At 24.9% G+C, this 21,960-nt stretch overlaps 1 protein-coding gene across 2 annotated transcripts in view; it reads right to left on the bottom strand.

Moving 5' to 3' along the window:
• Window positions 1–907: 907 nt before the first annotated feature.
• The window catches only part of LOC107453700 (uncharacterized), a 63,746-nt gene continuing 42,693 nt past the window's right edge, over window positions 908–21,960 (bottom strand). For both annotated transcript variants that reach the window (XM_016070619.5, XM_016070620.5), the window contains 14 exons: window positions 19,847–19,900; window positions 19,078–19,139; window positions 18,502–18,566; window positions 16,671–16,728; window positions 15,342–15,456; window positions 13,973–14,060; window positions 10,764–10,884; window positions 10,490–10,512; window positions 10,328–10,355; window positions 9,206–9,601; window positions 7,305–7,376; window positions 5,821–5,897; window positions 4,227–4,457; window positions 908–2,697 (listed from right to left, as the gene is read on the bottom strand). In XM_016070619.5, the coding sequence (XP_015926105.3) occupies window positions 2,581–2,697; window positions 4,227–4,457; window positions 5,821–5,897; window positions 7,305–7,376; window positions 9,206–9,601; window positions 10,328–10,355; window positions 10,490–10,512; window positions 10,764–10,884; window positions 13,973–14,060; window positions 15,342–15,456; window positions 16,671–16,728; window positions 18,502–18,566; window positions 19,078–19,139; window positions 19,847–19,900 (1,507 nt within the window). In that variant the 3' untranslated portion in view covers window positions 908–2,580. The remainder of the gene's footprint in view (window positions 2,698–4,226; window positions 4,458–5,820; window positions 5,898–7,304; window positions 7,377–9,205; window positions 9,602–10,327; window positions 10,356–10,489; window positions 10,513–10,763; window positions 10,885–13,972; window positions 14,061–15,341; window positions 15,457–16,670; window positions 16,729–18,501; window positions 18,567–19,077; window positions 19,140–19,846; window positions 19,901–21,960) is intronic.

Below are 21,960 nucleotides of genomic sequence, written 5' to 3'. Positions count from 1 at the left end.
GAAAAGCATATTAAATTTTAAAAAATTTAAAATGTGTTCAGAACATAATTAAAAAAATTATTTTGTGGCATTAAATCTATTACTAACAACATTTTTATTTAAACGCTGCTTCATCTAATGTAAAGTTTCAATTTTAATTATAAATTTTAAAAAAAATCACAGTAAAAAAAATATTCACAGTAAGTTTTAAAACTTTTAAACAAAGGATTGACTTATTACTAACAGACAAACTGGTTAAACAGATTTTAAAAGTAATTAAGACGGCTAATTTGCAATAAATATATTGATAGTAATATTTTGCTTTATACCACGCTAAATTTTAATACTGCTATTTAATTGCAATTCACAGCAAGTTTTTCAAATTTTTAACAAAAGCATTGATTTGTTTCTAATAGACAAACTGGATAGAAAATATAATCTAAAACTGCTTGGAATTAGGAAATGATAGTAATATAAAGTTTTATTTAAATAAGATTAAATTAATAAGAGATTAAGGTATAAGACTAAAACTATTATATAAATGAGAAAATGCCAAAACTAATATAAATTTTCAAAAATTGGTGAATGATCACTTAAAAAATCACAATGAAAAGTCGAATTCTATCTTGACCAATCTATGAAATTTAAGTTGATTTAGATTAAGTTTATTTAGTTTTAATAGATTTTGTAAAGAGCATGATAGAATATTTTTGGCAATTTGGTTATTTTTTCAACGTCATCAAAAAAATCAAAAATTGGAAATTAATTAAAAAGGAAATTGCTTAAAAAATCACAAGTACAAGGAAGAATCTCATGGTCGAATAATTTGACAATTTAATTGGAAATTCAGTATCTGAATTTAGCTGTTGCATTTGAGACTTAGGATTCACAACGGAAAAACAAGTGAAATAATAAACCAGGATACAACTTATCAAAATATTATTGCTCAGTTTTATTCATAAAAAATTTTGAAATACATTTTGAAATAGTTATTGATCATTGCAATAAGATCAATGACTCAATTTTCTTGTAAAAACATGAAATTTGCATATTTTGTAAACAATTTACAGAAATATTTGCATCCAAAATGTTCTCTCTTATTGAAGGCAGTCATGATTTTATTAAACTGTTTGATATAAAAATATATCTACTTCTTATATATGATTAAAAACATATGAAAGAAATTCCTCATAAATAAAAATAAATCAGGAATAATTAGTTCATAAAGACTAGGTAAAATTAGAAAGAATATTGAAACATCAATATACTTTTTAGTTTAAAGGATGTATTGAAATTTGAATAAGTTAATTACGTTAAATATTTTTTTAAACCATAAGCTTTCTTATTCACAAATATACAACAAAAAAAATACTGTCATGTTCACAACTCCTGAGAAAAGCAAAAGTTTGGAATGTATTTAAAGTTTCAAATAAAACATTCATTTTTAACATTCATAAAAATTAAAATAATACAACTTTTTGTCAAATATATAAAATCATTGAATAAAGCTCTAGCACAAACAAAAACCAGAAAATATTGATAAAATTGCAACATCTGCAAAAATCATCTTCATCAATGCATTTTGTTTAAAGAACTAAAATCATTATAAGTAAATTTAAGTCATTTTTTAATTGAAAAAAGTATAAATAAAATCTATATCATGCATTTCATTTATGTATACAAAGTGATTAGCTATGCATAAATTACAAAGTGATCAGCTATGCATAAACTGTTATTTTGATGAAAACAGAGGCCTTGATCTCAATTTAGCTGACCTCCACATTTTATTAGAAGTTAAATAATAAACTAATATTTTTAATAACTTAGTAGAAAGCAAATAATTTTCAAGTCATATGTACTATGACTAACAATCTCATAGGTGATTTTTTATTAAAATATTTAGCATACAAGATGAAATAAATATTAAAATATATAACAAATAAGAATGAATATTGAAAACATAGATGGAATATGGGTCTTAAAAGCAATTTAAATTATCTTTTCTTTTCTTTATAAATATAGATGAAATTTCTGAACATTGTGCATAATTACAAAAACCATGTTTAAGCTCATAAAAAGAATTTACGAATACCTAAGTTTTAATTCATTCTGCAATTACTAAGTAGGTAAGAAATTTTCTCATTGTACATAACAACATACTTAAATTAGCGTCAAATAAAACAGTTCATTAGATGAGTGAAAATCAAATGAAGGAGAAAAACTTAAATGTAAATTTTTTACAACACCATTTAACTTATAAATAGATCTCTAAATCTAACAATGTATATAGAATTTTCAATTGTAACAACTCGTATAAAGTTTCCAAAATTCTAAAAATATGAAATATTTTAATATGCAGATAAAAGTGTTCAGTGCCTTCTTAGTAAAAATATATTTCACTTTAATTAACTTGTACATGAATAATAATCGCAATGAAATCCAATAAATTTATATAGGTTTTGTAAAAAATAGGAATTTTTCTCACTTTATTAAAATTCTTACCGTAACATAGTGAGGCAACATTCAACATTTAGAGACTAATTCTGGAATTCACAAAAAATATAAATAAATGCATTCAATAATAAAATAAACATCAACAGCTTATGTTTTCTCTGGATATTTACATAATTTGGTTTTTCCTGCTGGTTCGCCACGATTCTTAAGTAAAATTGGTTCATTTTGATGGTAAACAATTAATTCTGCTACTGTAGAAAAAGTCTGAAAGAGAAATACAAACTTTATAGTTATAAAAATATTAAGTTTTCAAAGCTTTAAATAATATTTTAAGAGAAACAGCTATATAAAAGCTATATCTATAAAAGAGAAACAGCTATATAAAAGCTATATCTATAAAAGAGAAACAGCTATATAAAAGCTATATCTATATAAAAGAACAGCTAAATATTTTATCTATCATTATCACTATCACTAGATGGATGCACTGATATATATAGTTAGAAATTTCTAGAAAACATGAAAAATAATTTAATAAAGATTAATGAAAAAAGAAAATATTATAAAAATAAAAATGAAATAAAAAATATTTAAAAGACTTTTTATTTAAAAAAAATTATTAAAGAGCCGGAAAACAAAATAATTAAAAGATATAATCTCATCATCAGCTAACGCAAAAAAGAGTGCATTCTAATATTGTATTAACCTAGCTAAAGCAAAATACATCAATACAATAGTGTGAGGAGCACTCAAAAAAATTTTAACGAAAACAGAACAAATTAAGAAAAAAAATATGCAAAATAAAACAAAAAACAAAATGTAAGAAAAATACAGTACAGAACACAAACCGTTATCTATAAAGCTAGTAGCGAATTTAAATGAACTTACACATACCGTAATCTTTCAAGAATGATTTAAAATATTTCCGTAATAAGTCTGCCAGATCACAAAATATGAAAACAGAAGCGCAATTAGAGGGATCTTACTGCAGTATTGAAGTGTGCTTGAATATATGCACATATATAAATATTAAATTATATTATATAACATTATATTATTATACTAACAAAAAGTTCTCAAATAAATAACATAAAAGAAACAAGTCAATTTTTTATCAATCATTATCAAAAATCTAGATCAATACACAAATAAATACTTGAAGATAACAAGATTAGAACAACATGATATAAACTACAAGAATATGAAACAAGATTATCTTTGAATATTAAGCTATATTGTCACTAAAAAATTAAAAATATATTTAAAAATATAATATTGAAATTTAACACCAATTATAGAATTACAATTATACAAAAAAACTATTGTCTTACATAATTACACTTAATTTTGAAGACTTCAATAAATTATCAAATAGATAGTATAAAAGAAACAGCTAAGTATGTTATTAATCTCCAGCCTGATGCTCCAAAAAAAACTACTTGAAGATAACAAGGTGGGAATAAATGATATAAAATACAAGGGAATAAGCGATATGAAACAAGATTATCTTTGAATTTGAAACTGTATTGGTACGAAGATATGTTTATTAATATATTGGAATTTAACACCAATCATAGATTTAAACTATACAAAAAAAATATTGCCTTATATTATACATACTTTTAGATTCATAAATATCTAGTTAAATTAATATTTAGAAAAAAAGACACAATTTTATCAATTGAAGATAAGGAAATAATATATAACATTTTTTTTTAATTTTTCAAAACATTTTTTAACAGCTTTATAAAAAAACTTATGTATTCTAGAAATGAGATTAAAAAAAATAGTACCTTCTCTTTTTCTTTCTCTTTACCTAGTGCATAAGTATTGTCAGATCTTTGCCGAACATTGAGGTGGAAAAGTTTACCTTCATGTAAGACTGTTAGACTGTATGGGTTCTCCTTTCCAGCTCGTTTACTGGGTCTTACGACAAAAGAACCAGGCTCATTTAGTTTTTTGACAGCTGTTTCTGCATATTCACGTTCAATTTCATGAAACCATGGATATTTTTGAATATCTTGCTAAAAGGTGTAAATAGAAGAGACTTAAAAAACATTGTTAATTGATAATTTCAGTATATATTTTTTAAAAATAAAACTATAAGACCCTATGGAATTAGTCCATAACATGAGTTGTGCGTTTTTTATGTAATATGGTATAAAGCCATTTTAGAGCATTAAAATATCAATGACAGGAAAAAATGGCATAAAAACATTCTTCAACCTTGATTTTAATATTTGAAACTGGCACAAAATTTAAAAACTGAACAAGTCAAAAGTTTAAATTCTCTCCCATAATGTGTTTTGCATAAAATTACTTTACCAAGTTTTTAAACATAGTTTGATCAACAATTTTAATTCAGGAATTTTTTTTAAAGAATAAAGAGTAATTGCCATACTCAAACTTGCTAAAATTCATCATGGAACATTTAAATGACACTCAAAAACAAATCATAAACACTAATTAATTTCTAATTAATTTCAAAATATGGAATTATTTTGTCAATTTTCCCCAGAAACATACAGATTAAATAACCGAATAAACATAATCTCTCATTCCAGCAAAGACACGTTATTTCCTGACATAATTTAGCATACATAACTAAATTTTGGCTTAAAACTTCCCTTAATTGAAATAGTTCCCTTTAAAATTGATCACGGTTCAACAAACTTGGGGCCAAAATTTTTAATCCAATGTAACTAGAATTGCATTAAATCACCTTCTTCAAATGATTTTTACATATAATATTTTTATCTTCGACATGCTTGTCTCTATTATTCCCTTGACATGTTTATATATAAATAAATGTATATATTGAAAAAGGGTTAATAAAGATATTTTTATCATTTTTTACAACCAATATTTGATACAGAAATGAACAGAAACAGTTTTACAAACAACAGCTACATAAATATTTCTTTGAAGTAGCAAGTTTTGCATTTATTTGATGAAATTTTTTTAAAAAATGGTGCATTTATATGAATAAATGTTAGTGTATGTCTCATATTGAACTTGTGATTTTTTTTATCATAATAACCTGATCTGACAGACGCATTTATTTGATAGTATATGAAAAAACTATAAAACTATATTATGCTAAACTATATTACTTGCATAAAACAAGATATATTATGCTAAATAGCTTTAAAAAAGAAAAAGAATTTGAAGAATTCAATTGCCTATATTGATAATCTTAATAAAATTCAACCTGATATTTTTAGTTCAAATAATTTAGAATTTAAAAAATAATTTTTTTTAATGATAATCAAATAATTAGGTAAAAATATGCTTTAATATGAAATGAAATAGTAATAGCAAATATTGTGATCCTTCAATTTAAGTATCAATTTTTTTAAAAATTTCGTATAACACAAAATTATTTACCTCTAAAATTTCATTAAGTTTATCATCTGATTTAGATGTAGGCACAGGAGGTAATGGTCTTGTTGCCATATTTTGAGCTACAATAAAGAAATACAAAGTATAAATGTTTTATGAATAAAAATTGCCAAAATGAAAAATTTTAATAGCTTAGCTTTCTTATAAAATTTTGCAAAACAAACTTATTTTCCAAACATAAATAGGCAAGGCATCTTGAGAATAAATATAGAATAGTATCACTCCAATTTCTCACAAAATCAAATCAGTATTGCCAAGTGTTAGCATATAGAATTATATTTTATTATGCAACTGGAATGAGCAACCTGATTTCTAATAAACTATAGTCATGAAAGAAAAAATGCATTTTCCGTAGATGCATAAGAGTCTATTTAGTTATCAAATTTTGTAAAAAACTCATAGTTTATATCAGAGCAATAAGTGTATTTTTAGTTTAATGATTATAAATAATGGAAACAATGAAAAATTATAACGTTTCATAATTTAAATGCTAAAAAAAATATCTAAAATAAGCAAAAATAGATTTATTAACCATTAAGACAAATGAAATTATTTCATATCATAGAGTAGAGAAAATTTCAAAATAACAAACAAAATTAATAATCTATAATGCCATTCATTTATTGTTTAATTTTTTAAAAAAAAATTATGATTTAACACATGATGGTATTTAAATACTGTAGCAACAATTCCAAAAAAAAAATTATTCTTTATCTTATAATATTAAGAGTAATATGCAATTCAGAATAAAAACGGAGTAATAATTCGATTCAAATAAGCACCTAATGAGAAAAAAATATTAAGTACTATTTATTGCTATATGAAACATAACCAAAATATTAAGACTTGTTAAAATAATTTTTTAGTAAAATCAAAATAAATTGTGAAATATCTTTAATTTAAAAAAAAAATAAAGGATAGTAAGTACATTTCAAAACTTAAGTTAATTAAATTAATAAACAAGTATATGTAATAATTAAGAATTCAAACATTAAAAAAATTATACATTCATATCAGCATTATATACAAATTTAAAAAAATTCTATAATTTTTTCTCATATTAATGACTAAAACTGATGTTACTTTATTAATGCACAAAAAAATATTAATTTAATAAAATATTTTAGTTTGATTAACAGTAAATTTTGAGGAAAGCAAAGTAAATAAGTTGCAATAAAACTTCTGCTTTCATTTATTCTTGCTCCTCTAAGATAAATTATGCAATAGCTACAAAGCAAATTTGTAGTTATTTATTTATAACGCTTCCAAAAAAAATTTATTATTAAACATAAGAAAATAATTTGGCTTTAATTCATGATTTCAATAACGATAAAAGTAACTTGGCTAAAATCATTAAGCAAGTACGTAGTACACAATAATTAAATTAGTACACTAGTATTTCAAACCTCTACAATGCAAATGACAACAAAATAAATCATCATTTCAAAATGTCAACAAAGAGTTATAACCTGTCTCTTCTAAGGCATTCAAAACAGACCGTGGTGGTAGAGGTGGTAAAGGCATAGTCTTCTTTACATCTCCTAAACACAAAAACAATTTATAATTTACATATTTTATGCTTTGTCTGATACAAAAGTTACCAACAATTTACAGAGTTAAAAGAACACATACTTCAATAATACTAACTCAAATCCCAATGTACTGTCGCAAGAATAAATCAAGAGTTTTGGGGAGGAAATTCCTTATTAGAAAAAAAATAATGTAATTTGAAATTAAATGTAAAATATTCGTTAGAAACTCCAAATGAACTTAAGGTTCAATTAAAGAATTCATAGTTCAAAGTAAAAGAATTTAGTTTTGAACGTTCTATAAAACTGTGTGATAATAGAGTTGAATTTTCAAAAATGAATGGTAACCGAATAAAGTAAAGAACACAGACTATAGAGAACAAGAGAACAAGACAATATGAAATCAGGAATAGAAAATGGCAAAGCAAATTGCGGGAAATGATGGGATTTAATTTTTTATCAAGTAACCAACTGATAGTGTGTCCTATTGTATATGTGATCGAATCAGGGCTAATAACTCATTTTTATTTGTTATCTTTAATATGCGACTGAAGAAATATGTTGCCAATTCTATTTTTACTAATGTGTGTATTCAAATGCCTGTCTTTTTGTTATTGTTTGCAACGTTTACAAAATTCCCCATTAATTCCAAGTAAGTAGGAAAACACAAGATTAATCCCTTTTTTCGTTCAAAGGTGTGTACATGTATCAATTCAATAAATATATTTTTATTAAGACTGTGACGAATGTTTTCCACTTATTTTATTTTTCTGTTATTTTCAAGGGTTCTAAAGACATCTATAAAATATTAGTGATTCAATTAGAGTAAACACTTTCTGATAGGAAATTTTTAAACTAATTTTTAAAGTTCTTAACTTGAAATGGATATTGACAAATATGACTTTTTAAAAATTTATAATTATCCCATTTGAGATCAATCATGTTTTTATAATGATTTAAAGTTGCAAGTTCTGTAAAAAAAATTCATAAAAAAACAGTGTTCAACTTAATGGTTAGTCTATTAATTTGACCAATGACACATATACACATTATTTTATTTCCTAAATAAAATATTATTTTTCATACATGAAACATTTTTTGTGTCTTAATGAATGTAATTTGAGAATATTTCACTGAAAATAATGCATTATAAAATTTCTATGCTTGGCCTAAAATAGGTTAATGAGAACTTTGTGACCTACTTTAACACCCAATAACACCTTAAAGTAATCAGATAAGTGAAACTGCTCATTCATGTAACAGAAAAATATAAAATTTCATTCAACCACAGTTTCTTTTTCTTAATTTTTATTCATTACTTAGTTTACTTTTGCAGGTTTTTATGTAATACTATATTTTTTGTGGCTAATGTGAATATGATTATATATTTTTTTATTAGATTTCATCTTGATATGACAAAAATTCAAATGTTACTGTAACAAGTACAAACAACTTAACTATTTTACTTATTTAGCCCACCAAGCATTAAGCTCACAAGCTGAACTGTACTAAAAATATGCTTTCTTCTCGTTGGATAAAATTGGAACAATCAGGGTTTTAATATGCAGGAAAACTTACAGTTAAAAATTGGAGAAAATCAGAATAATGCTCTGAGGGTTAAAAAGTCAAAAAAGTTTAAATATAGTCACATCCCATTTACTCTATGTTAAACTTTAGGCATGATAATTAAGCACAAGACTAACACAAAGACAAGACAAAATTAAATTTAAAAATTTAATTTTAAATGAATTCAAATTTAAATTAAAAAATTATTAAATAAAGATATTAGAATTTACATGAAGATAAAGACTAAAAATTATAAGTTTTCTAAATCTACTAACCATCTTTATCAGACGATGAAGACAATGAAGAATGACTTCCACTCAAAAATTTCATATTAGATGGACTAGTGGAAAAATTATCAACATTTCCTTTGTGTTGAGTCTTAGGAGAAGATGTAGGAGTGCTTGACCTTCTTCCCATCAAAGAGCTTATAAAGCCTATATTAGGGGACGTTGTGGGAGGACTTGATTCAGCAGGATAATCATTATTTGGTTTGATTGGAAGTTTAGGACGGCAAAATGTTTTTACACCATCTATTCTTTCATTACCAAGTAAGTTCTCTTTCAGTTTTAAGGGTTTTTGGGGCAGTGGAGGAGGTGAAACACTACCAGGACATTTTATATGCCTTGGTGGTAAAAGTGGTTTCTCTGACATAATTGATGAATTCATAGGAGCTGAAAAATAGTATTCATTAAAAAATATTTACATAAATAGCAAATACAAAACAATCGAACAATTTAAACTTTAATAAAAAAAAATAATGGGATATAAATATAAACAATTATTAGAAATGTATAAATATCAAACTAAAGACTTATAGAACATTTCAATTATGCCTGAATTATGATAAATAACAATGATGATGCCATTGAAAATAGAAATGGCAATTAGTATTTGTGGAAAACTAGTCTAATTTTTATCACTTAGTTTCTAATCTGCTTTTGAAATAGTCAAGTTCTTTATTTCATTTATTTTTTAGCTTTATTAGTTGCAGTAGTCATAAATGTGTTGATGTTCTCTACAACTAGCCCTTTCATGGATAATTAAGGCATTACTTAGAATGGCTATTTAATATTTTTAAAATGGTAGTTAAAATTTTTATGCATGCAAGCTGTAGGTTGTAAGCAGTCGCATAATTTTGCAGTCCAAAAATAACAGTCCAAACAGTCCAAAAATAAATAAATAAAATTTCACTCACAGAACTGTAAAATAAATTTAAATTAATAAATTTATGATATTGACTTTTCAGCTTAATAACATGTATTTCAAAGTTATAAGTCAAATTAAAAACTAGAGACTGTTTTTACTTTAAAAAATTTCAATTAATAATTAACATTAAAAGTTATAATGATCATAAATAGCTTAATCAAATTAATTAAATATGAAAAAAAGCAACTTACGATCAACAATTTCATAGTTTTCTTCAGGCTAAATATAAAAAATATGCTCTTTTAGTTTAAAACAGTCAAAATAAATAATTACTGTAACACTATGTTTCATATAAAATAATGAAATACATAAAGATAATTATAACCAAAATAAGTGACATGAAATATACTTACCGCTTCAACAATTTCATAAGTTTCTGAAATGTAAAAAAAAAAATTGCCTTTTAAAATGCTTATGAAAAATAAAAATTTATTCACAATAAATTATAATTAAGCTAAGTATAAGTAATTAAAACAAATTAGTTCAATGATATCTAGTTCTAACGACAAGTTTTGTTTTTAGTTAGTAACTAGATAAAACATAAATAATAAACTGTTTCATACTGTGAAATAGTAGCGCTCAAGAGCAGATTTTGATGTCATTATCATTTAAAATAAATTAACTTACCAATCACAGTCGTTTGATTTACAGTATTTTGCTGAAGAGATAAACTAGAAACGTTGACAGAAGCTGAAGATGAAACAATTGGAATTTCATAATCTTCTTGAGGTTCTTCTTGACTAAGTACCTATAATAACACAAAATCATTATACAATGAGTAAACACTAAACATATCAGCATTCATAAAAAATATATATATAGAAAAAATTAATAAATTAAACCGTCTATGTTATCTTCAAATGGTATGCAAAATTCCATGAAAAGCACTACTATTAATTTAGCGGATATCATGTTAGAGATTTTATTTTTGTTTCTAGTGTAACCATTACTAAAATCCGAAATATGTATTTCATTTTAAAATAAATAATAAATCTTAATACTAAAGAATGCTATTAATGTTAAACAAATGCAAATATTACCTGAAAAGAGATCAGAAAAAAATTTTATGAATAAAAACTGGAATTTATAATAATTTATATTACCCCAATTGAATTCACCGATTTATCTCATTATGAAATTAATGCTGAATATAAACTTTAATAGGTATACAAGCAACAAAATATGTGCAAGCAAATAGCCAAAACATATTATTAGATTAATTTTTCAACTAAAGAAAATACAAACAAGAAAGCAGAATGAGATTCTCAAAGATAGATGATTATCAAGTCTTGATATTGTTATTAAATATCATTGTTTTGCACATCCATTAGCTAAATGGTAAATTCATATTAATTTTAAAATTTATTCCTCTCATATCAAGACCTCAAACAAATATAACTGGCTACAATAGTAAGTAAAGTTCAAAAAGAGCTTTAGAAGAAATAAATGGAAAATATCTTATTGAAAAAAAAAATTCAAAAAACAATTCTTTCTATCAAAGAAAACATCAAAAAATTTTATTTCTTATGAGAAGAATAAATTGGATTTTATGAGCAGAAAACTTTCTTTCTGAATAAGAAAAAAATTTAACTTAACTTTTTTTTAAATGACAAAGAATAGTTTTAAAAGCAGGGAAATAATTTTCAACCCTTCAACCCTCTGTGGAAAATGATTCAGAATTTTCTTCGATTTGCTTGACTTTCTCAAAGAATTACATTGGAGAAACCAGTTTTTAATAATAAGAAACAATTAATTAAAATTTCCAAAAAGCTAAGACGAATGATCAAATGGTTAAATATATAATATATATGAAATCAAAACACAACAATTATAGAAAAACCTATCAGTAAAATTAGAATTTGTACTTATTGTGATACAACTGGAATTATAACATCAACTATAAAAGTTTTCATTGGAATTAACAGATTTTAGCAGCAACTGTTTTTTCTCTTCTTTCAAAATCAAAACAATTTTATAATTAGAGAATATAAAATTCATAAATCAAACTACAAGGAAAAGTTACTTTGTTATTAAATTTAAATTTGAAACAGACAATGATAAAATTACTGATGTTTATACAACTATATTTGATGTTTAAAAACTAATATCTATACTACATCAATCTCTACTTAAATCTAAAATAATTGTGGTGTTCTTAATGTTAACCAAACTAGTGCTGCCACCACGTTTTTTATTTTATTTATTCGACTTCAAAATGACGAAAAAAAGTTATTAATAAATATATAACTATGCTGGGAAAAATATAAGAAAACTTATTTTCCAGGTTTCTGTAACTTGCTAATTAATTGTTTCAGTGTATGACACATTTCCTTTTTGTAAGTAGCTAAGTATTTATGTCGAACTCAGGTTTTGCCAACTTAAAGGTATACATATTTTATTATGAATAAGAGTTTGGTGCCATGTTGAACAAATATTTATAAAAATTAATGACAATAATTTAACTCTAAGATAACATTAATTTAAATAATTAAATAAAGACATTATATTTTTTCTTTATTTATCAAACCAATAAAAATTTCACTAATTTTCAAAATTTTACTTTTTTATTTTAAATATACTATTTAGTTGAGGAGAAGAACAAAACTGAAAGCACCATATTAGAAAATATAAGAGTGTTGCTTAAGAAGGGTATAAATAATGGATGACATAGAAAAAAGTAAAATGCAGCCAAAAAGTATGAAAATTTATTAGATAAACATTAAATACTATACTAAATTATGGATAAATTAAATCCTGGAATGAAGTGACTTAACAGAAATGTGAAGAAAAAAACTATGAAAATGCACATAATTTATTACATGATCATGATACAAAAATTAAAAGTTATGAATTATTTAGCATAAAATTAAAAGAATTATAAAGTAAAACAGACTTCAAATAAGGAAAACAGATAAAAATAAGAAAAGCAAATAAAAATAAATAAAGATTTTAACTTAATAAATCATTTGTATTGATTACATACTTCATCAGATAAAGATTAACAAAAAATTTTAAAAATAAATGGTAACTAAAAAAAGAATTTTAAGATGAGGAGTTTAAAATATAAATTGGTATGATCTCAAAATATTCTTTAAAAAAAATTTAGTGTAAAAAATTCATGACAGGCAAAAAATATTGAGGCAAAAAATTCCATATGGGAACAGAAAAAATATTAACAAGAAACAAATTAATAATTAAAATTAATAATTTATATAAATACTGGGAATATATTCATTCATTGTTTATTCTCCACAGTGAATTGTAACCCTAGAATTTCATCATATAATTAGAATGTAAGCATATAAGGTATGAAAAGAGCAAAGCTTAAATATTTACATATTCATGATATTTCATAATGGTATTTCACTCTTAATACACATATATTTTTACAAACTTTGTGAAAGGTAAAAAATGTATGCACTTCAGAGCACTCAAATTAATATTCATGGGAGAGAAAAAAACGTCCCCAAATTCTGACTACTCATTTTAGACGTCAATAAGCACAGGGAGGAATAACAACTTGAACTAAGTTTATTTGTCTCAAAGGAAATTAATGGATCGGTTTCCTGAAAATGTAGAATCATCTTTAAACTTGCTCTTCAAAAAAACTGTTTTTAGAAGATTTGATCCCCAATTTGTTTTTATTGACCCGATAGAGAATTTCCAGAGTTTAGAATTTTAATGATTGGTCACTTTCTCCTTTTTCACATTAGTATTAATGAGTGGCTTTTAATACACATTTTTTTTACTTAAATTGTTTTGCAAAGATTTTACAAATATAAACTATGGCAGCACATTACAGAACATCTTACATATTAACTTTTTAACAAACAAACCTGAGAGACTGGTGGTGGTGGAGGTTGGCTGGGTGGTCTTTTAAGAGGTGGTCTAGAAACACAAGTTGTTTGATTTGAATTCCTTGTGCTGTAGTAAAATGAAAAGCAATTAATAAATCAGACAAATTAATAAAAAAAGAAAACTTCTGAAATTTTATTTATAAATAATGTCTCAAAGATAGAAAAACTGTAATATGATGCAGACAAAACATAACTATAATTTTAAAAAATATTTTTTTTTTGTATTATACATAATAAACATGTAAAATAACACATAATACATATTATCTTTAGAATATAATATTATTACATTACAATACTATATAATAATACAATATTATAATAATGCAACAATTATTATATGCATTATAATTAAGAAACTGTTTTTGAATTTAGTGTTATTTTCATGATTTAAAAAAATTCGAACTAATTTCATAGTAAGATGGGGGGAAAAGTATAATAAATAAAAAGAAAACTTTGAAAAAATTTAATTTAAACTGACATAAATAAAATCTATGTATGTAGTTACTAACAGTAGCAGATTCAGATGGAGGCTAACGTGGCAATCACCATCTCTGTGCAACTTTCAGTTGATCATGATCACCATTGCAGTGTCACAACTAACAGAAAATACGACATGAGTTCAGAAAATTTATTTCAGAACTTTATACACAAATACTAAAGCGAAAAAAAACATCACTTCAGAAGATAGAAAAAAATCAGAAGACAGAAAGGAAAAAAAATTATCACTTTAAAAAAAATCAGAAGATAGGGAGAGAAAAAACTATCACTATAAAAAAATCAGAAGAGAGAATAAAACTATTACTTTAAAAACATCAGTAGAGAGTTAAAAACAATCTAACTGTCCCTTTAAAAAAAATCAGGAGAGGGAAAAAAACTAACTATCACTTTTAAAAAATCAGAAGAGAAGAAAAAAATAATCATAGATCATGATTAACTCGATCAAGTTATCTCACCACAGCTCAAGACAATTTTTAATAAATTCTGCTCTAAGCTCTGTTTTGTTAAAATACGCTTGTTACATTACACCACCATTAGAATTAGTGAACACTAGATCTAATAGTGAAATATTTTCAAAAAGTTATAAAATATAGCATTAGTAAATAAATATAAAAATAATAAATTATACAAAAAAGTGACATCGATCATATAAAAATAAAAATCAATAATTATTAAATCACCTCTGTTGCAATTATATTTGAAACTATTTAAGGCTTTACAAGTAATACATAACACATAAAATACATAAATATTTAAAAAGTTGACCACGTTTTCTTATTTATTAGTTTGAATAGTAGTAATAATTTAAACTAAAATATAAACTAGTAATAATAGCCACTTTTCTCACATTATTGATTCAGCAACAGATTTAGGAACAATTGAAATATCTGGAGGTTTTGGAATGGTTTTTTCTCTCGGAATTTCATGAATAGGAGAGCTTCCACTAGATTTGCTTTCACACTCTGAAAGACAGAATTAGAGGTAATATATGAAAAATTACTAGTAGTGAAAAATAAATTAATAAAATAGACTTAAAAAATATCGAAAAGAACATTTCAAACTGAGTCAAGATCACCTTGAGGGTTACTTTCATTAAGAAGAATTAATCAATAAATCTAACTATTATTAAAAAAATATTGCTTAGTACATTATATTTAAAAAAAAAATTATCTTCTTCTTGAGTTAATATTCTTAATCTTCTTATTGGAGGATACAATGAATCTAGTTGTTGTTGTCATTCTATGCCATTAAAGCAAAAGGAGTGCGCTTCTTGCTTCCCAGTGGCTCCATCTATGGCTAAGAATTCGACTACTGCCACACAGATACGTCACAAACCGTTTATGGATTGGACCCATTCATTCATCCACAGATCGTAATTTTGACCTGAACTAGAGAACGATACCTATAGAAGTATGATTTGATATGGGAACATGGTGGACTTTGTGACCTTACAGATTTAACGTGCACCAGTCACCACAACATGGGAAGTTTTCCTGTGGCGGAAATTGAAAGCACGACCTCAGACACGAGTCCAACGCCCTACCAACCAAGCTATCCCGGCCCTGAATTAATTTAGTTTTTGTATGAATTGATAATAACTTATATCTCCAATAAATAAACAATATATGAATTTGTCTTAAAAATTTAAAACTCCCAACTTAATACTTAAAAAACATCATTATTTAATATACAATAAATACTAAGTTCTTCGCCTAATAACTATTAATAAGTAATTATTTGTCATTGAAAAAATTTGATTATTTTTTTTAAAAAAAAGAAAAGTTTAAAATATGTATTATAGAAAACCAAATAAGAATTAGAGAAAACGTATTTCATCAAAACCAATGAACCAATATAAAACATTAAAAGTAAAATAATATTAAAAGTAAGATAAAAGATAAGTTAAAAACTTTCAAGAAAAAGAATGAGGAAATGTTTGTATAGAGTTTTTGATTCGGTTTGATTATATATCTTATAAGACAATATAGAGTTAGCTATTAAAGATGTTAGTGAAGATACTAATATTAAAAAAATTAACAAAAACACTACAATTAATATATTTTGAGCTATTTCAGCAAAGAGCATTTGGAATCATTTTTTAACATTTCAGATGTTAATAATCGTTTAGTCCAGTTTTACGGAAAAAAATGTACACCTAATTACTCAAAACAATTACCTGGTGATGGTGGAATAATACTATTATTGTTAACTTCAAGAGATTCTTCACTAACTACCTAAAAGAGAAAGTATAAATTTTAAATTAAAAGTTACAGTGTATTGATACAATTGCTTAGCCTACTTTTTCTTTCTTATTTTCACTAAATCAGGAACAACTAATTGCTTTTAATAATATTTAGTCTCTGCCTAATTAACAACGCTTTGCTTAAACAAAGTGAATAATTTTTACACGTATATGTACCCCAAAATAATTAATAGTTAAACTAATGAAATAAATGTCTCGGACATTAAATATTTTATTACTTATAACAAATTTGAATTTTTCAGAAATTTCTAAACATAAAACAAAATCTTCACATAAAAATAATTATTTTTTCCATTTTAAATAAATAAATTACACTTGACTGTCATATTGCTATAAAAATAATAGATTTAAAAATGACTAAGAAATAACAGATGAAGACTTTAGAGAAATATTGTGATAAACAGCATTTCTTTAAAAGTGACATTGTTAACCCTTTAATGCAGAATTTTTATGAAACATATTTTTCATACTTTTTTCTATAATACATTTAGAATTTTAATAATTTATAGTTACGAAATACAACATGAAATGCCTGTGTCCATTTCTGCTTTAAAGGAAAAATCTTCCAAACACTGCTGACTTCCAAACAAAATTTTTCAAATTTGCAGTTATTTAAATCTAAAAGAACAGTTATTCATCAATGAAATTTCTTTAATTAGCAAAGTCAATTATTGAAAAAATTTTGAATATGATTGAAAAAAAATTTTCTAACTACTTTTTTTGGATTATATATTTTAATACATATATAATTCTCATAATCTGACAGTTTTTTTTAACTATTAGTTTTTTTTTATAATTAAAAAATTATCAAAATATATTTTTGCTTTAATTTGAGTGTCAGAAAAAATATACATAAAAGGGACACCGGTATGCCATCTGCGTGAAAGGGTTAAACCAAACTGTTCCATAGTATTTTTCACAGACAAGTACTTTTTAAGTTTCAAGAACTTCCACTAAATAACAGCACAAAACACACAAAATTCTTTCAGAAACGTGGAAATCTTGATGTTCTATAAATTTTGTCAAAAAATCTTTCTGTGATCATATTGCTCCAAGTCCCTAATTTTTCAGATATGAATAAATGTTTAATCATTTTATTGCTTAAACCTTATGAAAGCATAAAATTTCACTAGAATACAAAGCATTTTTATAAAAACCGAAAACATTTATCATATAAAGAAGTAGGAAACTCTATTCTGATCTTAATAAATTGAAGGTACCCATGGGGGTACTCTGGAAGTACTTTGGGGGAATAAAAAACTATTACCACAGTACCTAGATTAATGCATGAGGTACCTATCGCCACGATTAATTAATTTTCTCTGGCGACATTAATATTTCAATTCATTAATAATTATATTAAAAATTATAATATAATAATTAATAATTATAATAAATTAATTAATAATTATAATATAATAATTAATAATTATAATATAATAATTAATAATTATAATATAATAATTAATAATTATAATATAATAATTAATTATAATATTAGTAATTTAAAAAATTTTTACTACCCTTAGAAATAGAGTGGGGCTAAATAGAGCACTTATTAACAACATGCAATTTTTAGTATAGTATCATGAAATTTTTTTAACTAAATAATGAAATTGTGGAATAAAAATGTCAAATATATAATAAATGATATAAAGAGGATTAACACAGTATTATTGATAAGAAATTTTTCAAAATTTTAGCACAAAATGTTGCTTTGAAATAATCGTTATAAATTTTTTACTTCATCATCACTGTCTTCAAAATCACTACCCCAATCATCAAAGTCATCTTCGCTGTCATAATTCCCTGTAAAACAAATAAAATAATAATGATTACTAAATAAAATCGAAAAAAAGTTAATGTATTAAAAAAATTATATAAAATCACAAAATCAGTGTGATTTTGAATGCCAATCTGCACGGAAGGAGTCGCATACACATATAAATTTCACGTATTTAAAATACAGCCGTAGTCGACTATACGTCAAACATAAACGGTATAACATAATCTAGATATATTGATCCAAATGTGCTATGAGCTAAATCTATAAAAATGGAAAGATTATTAGGACACCTTAGTATCATGTGACCCGATTTTATGTGAGGAAGGCAAAAAACACAAAAATAATATGATAAAATCAAACGCAAGCAGATTTTTTCGATGTTCTACGAAGAATATAGTTGTTCTTTAGTATTGCAATGTATTTATTATGTTTACATGTCAAACAAAGAATCAAAGAAAGAATAAAAATAATCAACAAAGAATAAAAATATACTTTAAGAATCCATTAAAAAAAATGGTGAAAAAATATACGTACCGTTTGTTTCAGATGAATGGGAATGAGAGCTTCCTTGTCCATGCTTTAAATTTTTTGCAATTCTGTTTTAAAACCAAAAAAAAAAAATTCATAAGCAAATTAAATACTGAAAAAAAACAATAAAGTATAAAGAATAACCCTAAATATATTTACTTCAAATATAAAAAAGATATTCTTTATTTATTGGTATGTTATTGTTATGCCATCAACTAAACATACATAAAAAAAAAATTATAAATAGTTAAGAAATTACGAAAAAAAAAGAAGGAAATGTAATTCATCAAAATAAAATTTACTTAAGAATTATTTGAAATTCAAAAATTTTATTTATCTGAAAATTAAATTGATTTAATCAGAAAAAAAAACTGAATACGATGAAAGACAAAAATTGAAGTTTCTAAGGGGAAGAATAGTTTATATCCATTTTTGACAATAATTACGACTGAATCGCCATCTATGAAGATTGCTAAGTTTTGACTAATCATTAAGGTGAAAATAGGTTCTCCCTGCGAGTTATTACACAGTTAAATTGGGCTGTTCTGTAGAAAAACGTTTTCTGTCCGTTTTTGAGATTCGTTTTTTCTCAAAATTAACTTTCATGGACATAAACCATTCTTTCTCCTTGATCTTTAGCTACTTTAATAGCCCACAACTTCCAATAACTTTTAAGCTAAAAGAATTAACGAAAAAACGACCAATAAAAAGTTTAACTGATATAAAATCAAATAGTATAAAAATAGGAAATAATCAGGCTACAACAAAATATTACCTTTTTGCATTTGAAGCTTGTGATTTACATTCTTGAACACATTTCGCTATTTGTCTGTAACAAAGAAAGTATAATTTAGTTCCTTATCAAAATATAAACAACTATTTATCATTCATTATCTTAACTTAGGATACATGGACACAATTATCTTAATGTTATTTACAACTTCACAGTTCACAGAATCTTTTAAATAAATAAATTTAAAAAGAGATGAACTCTGCCCACTATATTTATATTTAACATAAGATAAAGCAACCGTAAATGTTTGAAATTATCACGATAGTTTTCGAATTAAATTTTTAATATCTGTACTTTTATAAATTTATAATATCATAACAGTTAAAATTATTAAAATTATAACATTGGTCACAGAGTAGTTGAAATATTTGTAAATTATAATGTGTGTCACACACGCCGACACAAAGAGATCGAGACTTTTTACACAAATAAATTTATGTAATGCTATAAAATCAAAATTTATAATTCCACATCAGTTACGGCACAACGTTCGGTATATTTATAAACTGGACTTCGTTGTGAATTTCTATGCCCAAAATTTTAAAGGATACTGATTTGATAGTGTCATAAAGTTAGGTATAGTCTGTCAACGGTAAGAACTCCCCCCGCCACAAAGTATGAGGCCGTCTGCTGCTATGGAAACAAGAATAGTGCATTTCAGGGAGGGTAGCATCTCTTCACTCTAGGGCTAGCCCAGTAGACCGAAGGAAAATATTCTGTTTCTCTCGCCGACCCGAGACAAAACCTGTCCTAAACAATGACCCCACATCCCTACTTGAAATAGTTATACCTAGTTACCATAGTCACCGCCACGGGTACAGACGAATGTCTAGAGGAGTTCTTACATTAGACAAACTATAAAGCTTCATTTTTTACATTAAAGTCTTATCAATAAAGCACATTGGAAACAATAAAGACTCAGATAATGCATGGGGTCACTTAGTTAAAGCTGCAACTGTTATTTACGACTAGAAAAAAAGCTGAAAAAATATGATACAGGATGTTTAAAAAAAAAATATATAAAACAAAATTAGTTGCACTTAAGTTTTTACATTTTTTTAATTAAAAAGAATCCAAACTAATTTGCAACACTTGGTAATGCTACGTATTTAAATAATATCAATCGAAAAAAAATTTTTTTTGTTCTATTCTATTTGAAAAATATTATATGCGTTTATCAAAATATCAATAAAAATTTTCTGAAATTGTTGATTTCTGACCTTAATGTCGCATGACACACTATGAAAACGAATAAGCAATAACATTACTCTCTTTTAATTATATAGATAGTTATTTCAAAAATTATAAATTTTTTCAAGTCTTTTAATATATTTTTTTCTCAACTTTTTTTTGTTCTTTGCTTCAATTAGTCTGTAACATATCTTTGTTTTCAAAAGTAGATTCATTCTAGAAGTTCCTAAAAAAGGAGGGGAAAGTTAGCAATTAGCCCCAGGGCTTTCAAATCGGGGGAGGGCTAGGTATCTCGCTTGCAAACTGTTTTATCCTTACGTAAGCCAGTTTATACATTTGTGCTCCCTTTCACCACCTGCTTGTCTTGCATAAAATAATAGACTTTTAAACGTGACAGCTGTTTCTAAAACATCTGCAAAAATTTCGCAGGTGTCTTTTTTATCGAATGCATTGCTATGATTACCTTCAATGTATTGAAAATACAGGTAATGAGCTTTTTTTTAATAATAATAATAATTGGATCATAGACAATGTGGTTTTTTATTTTAAAAAAACTGTAGCCAGAACATTTTATTTGGAAAATTTAACATGTTTTGAAAACTAAAATTTTGCATAGGTGCTTTTAGGAACTGGGGTTTTATTTTTTAAAAATTAGCACAGTATTTCTGAAATTCTATCCAGATCATACACACTTTGAAACGGAGGTCTAGATTTTTAAAGTACTACTAAACGATCTTTAGCAAATCGAATATTTGGGGTTGGCGAGTAAGTTTTGTCTTACAAAAGGTTTTGTTTCAAATCAAAAATCGCGAGTTTTTAGTTGACAAATATTAAAAACGGGATGCAATAGTTTCAGAATTTAAGAGGCAGAATAACTAAACATGCAAATATGTACATCACAGAAA

Source organism: Parasteatoda tepidariorum, chromosome 2 (genome assembly GCF_982258835.1).
Source record: "Parasteatoda tepidariorum strain Cologne lab strain chromosome 2, Ptep-v5.0, whole genome shotgun sequence".
Lineage (NCBI taxonomy): Eukaryota > Metazoa > Arthropoda > Arachnida > Araneae > Theridiidae > Parasteatoda > Parasteatoda tepidariorum.
The sequence above is the reverse complement of the archived record's forward strand: the minus strand, read 5'-3'. Positions and strand labels throughout refer to the sequence as shown.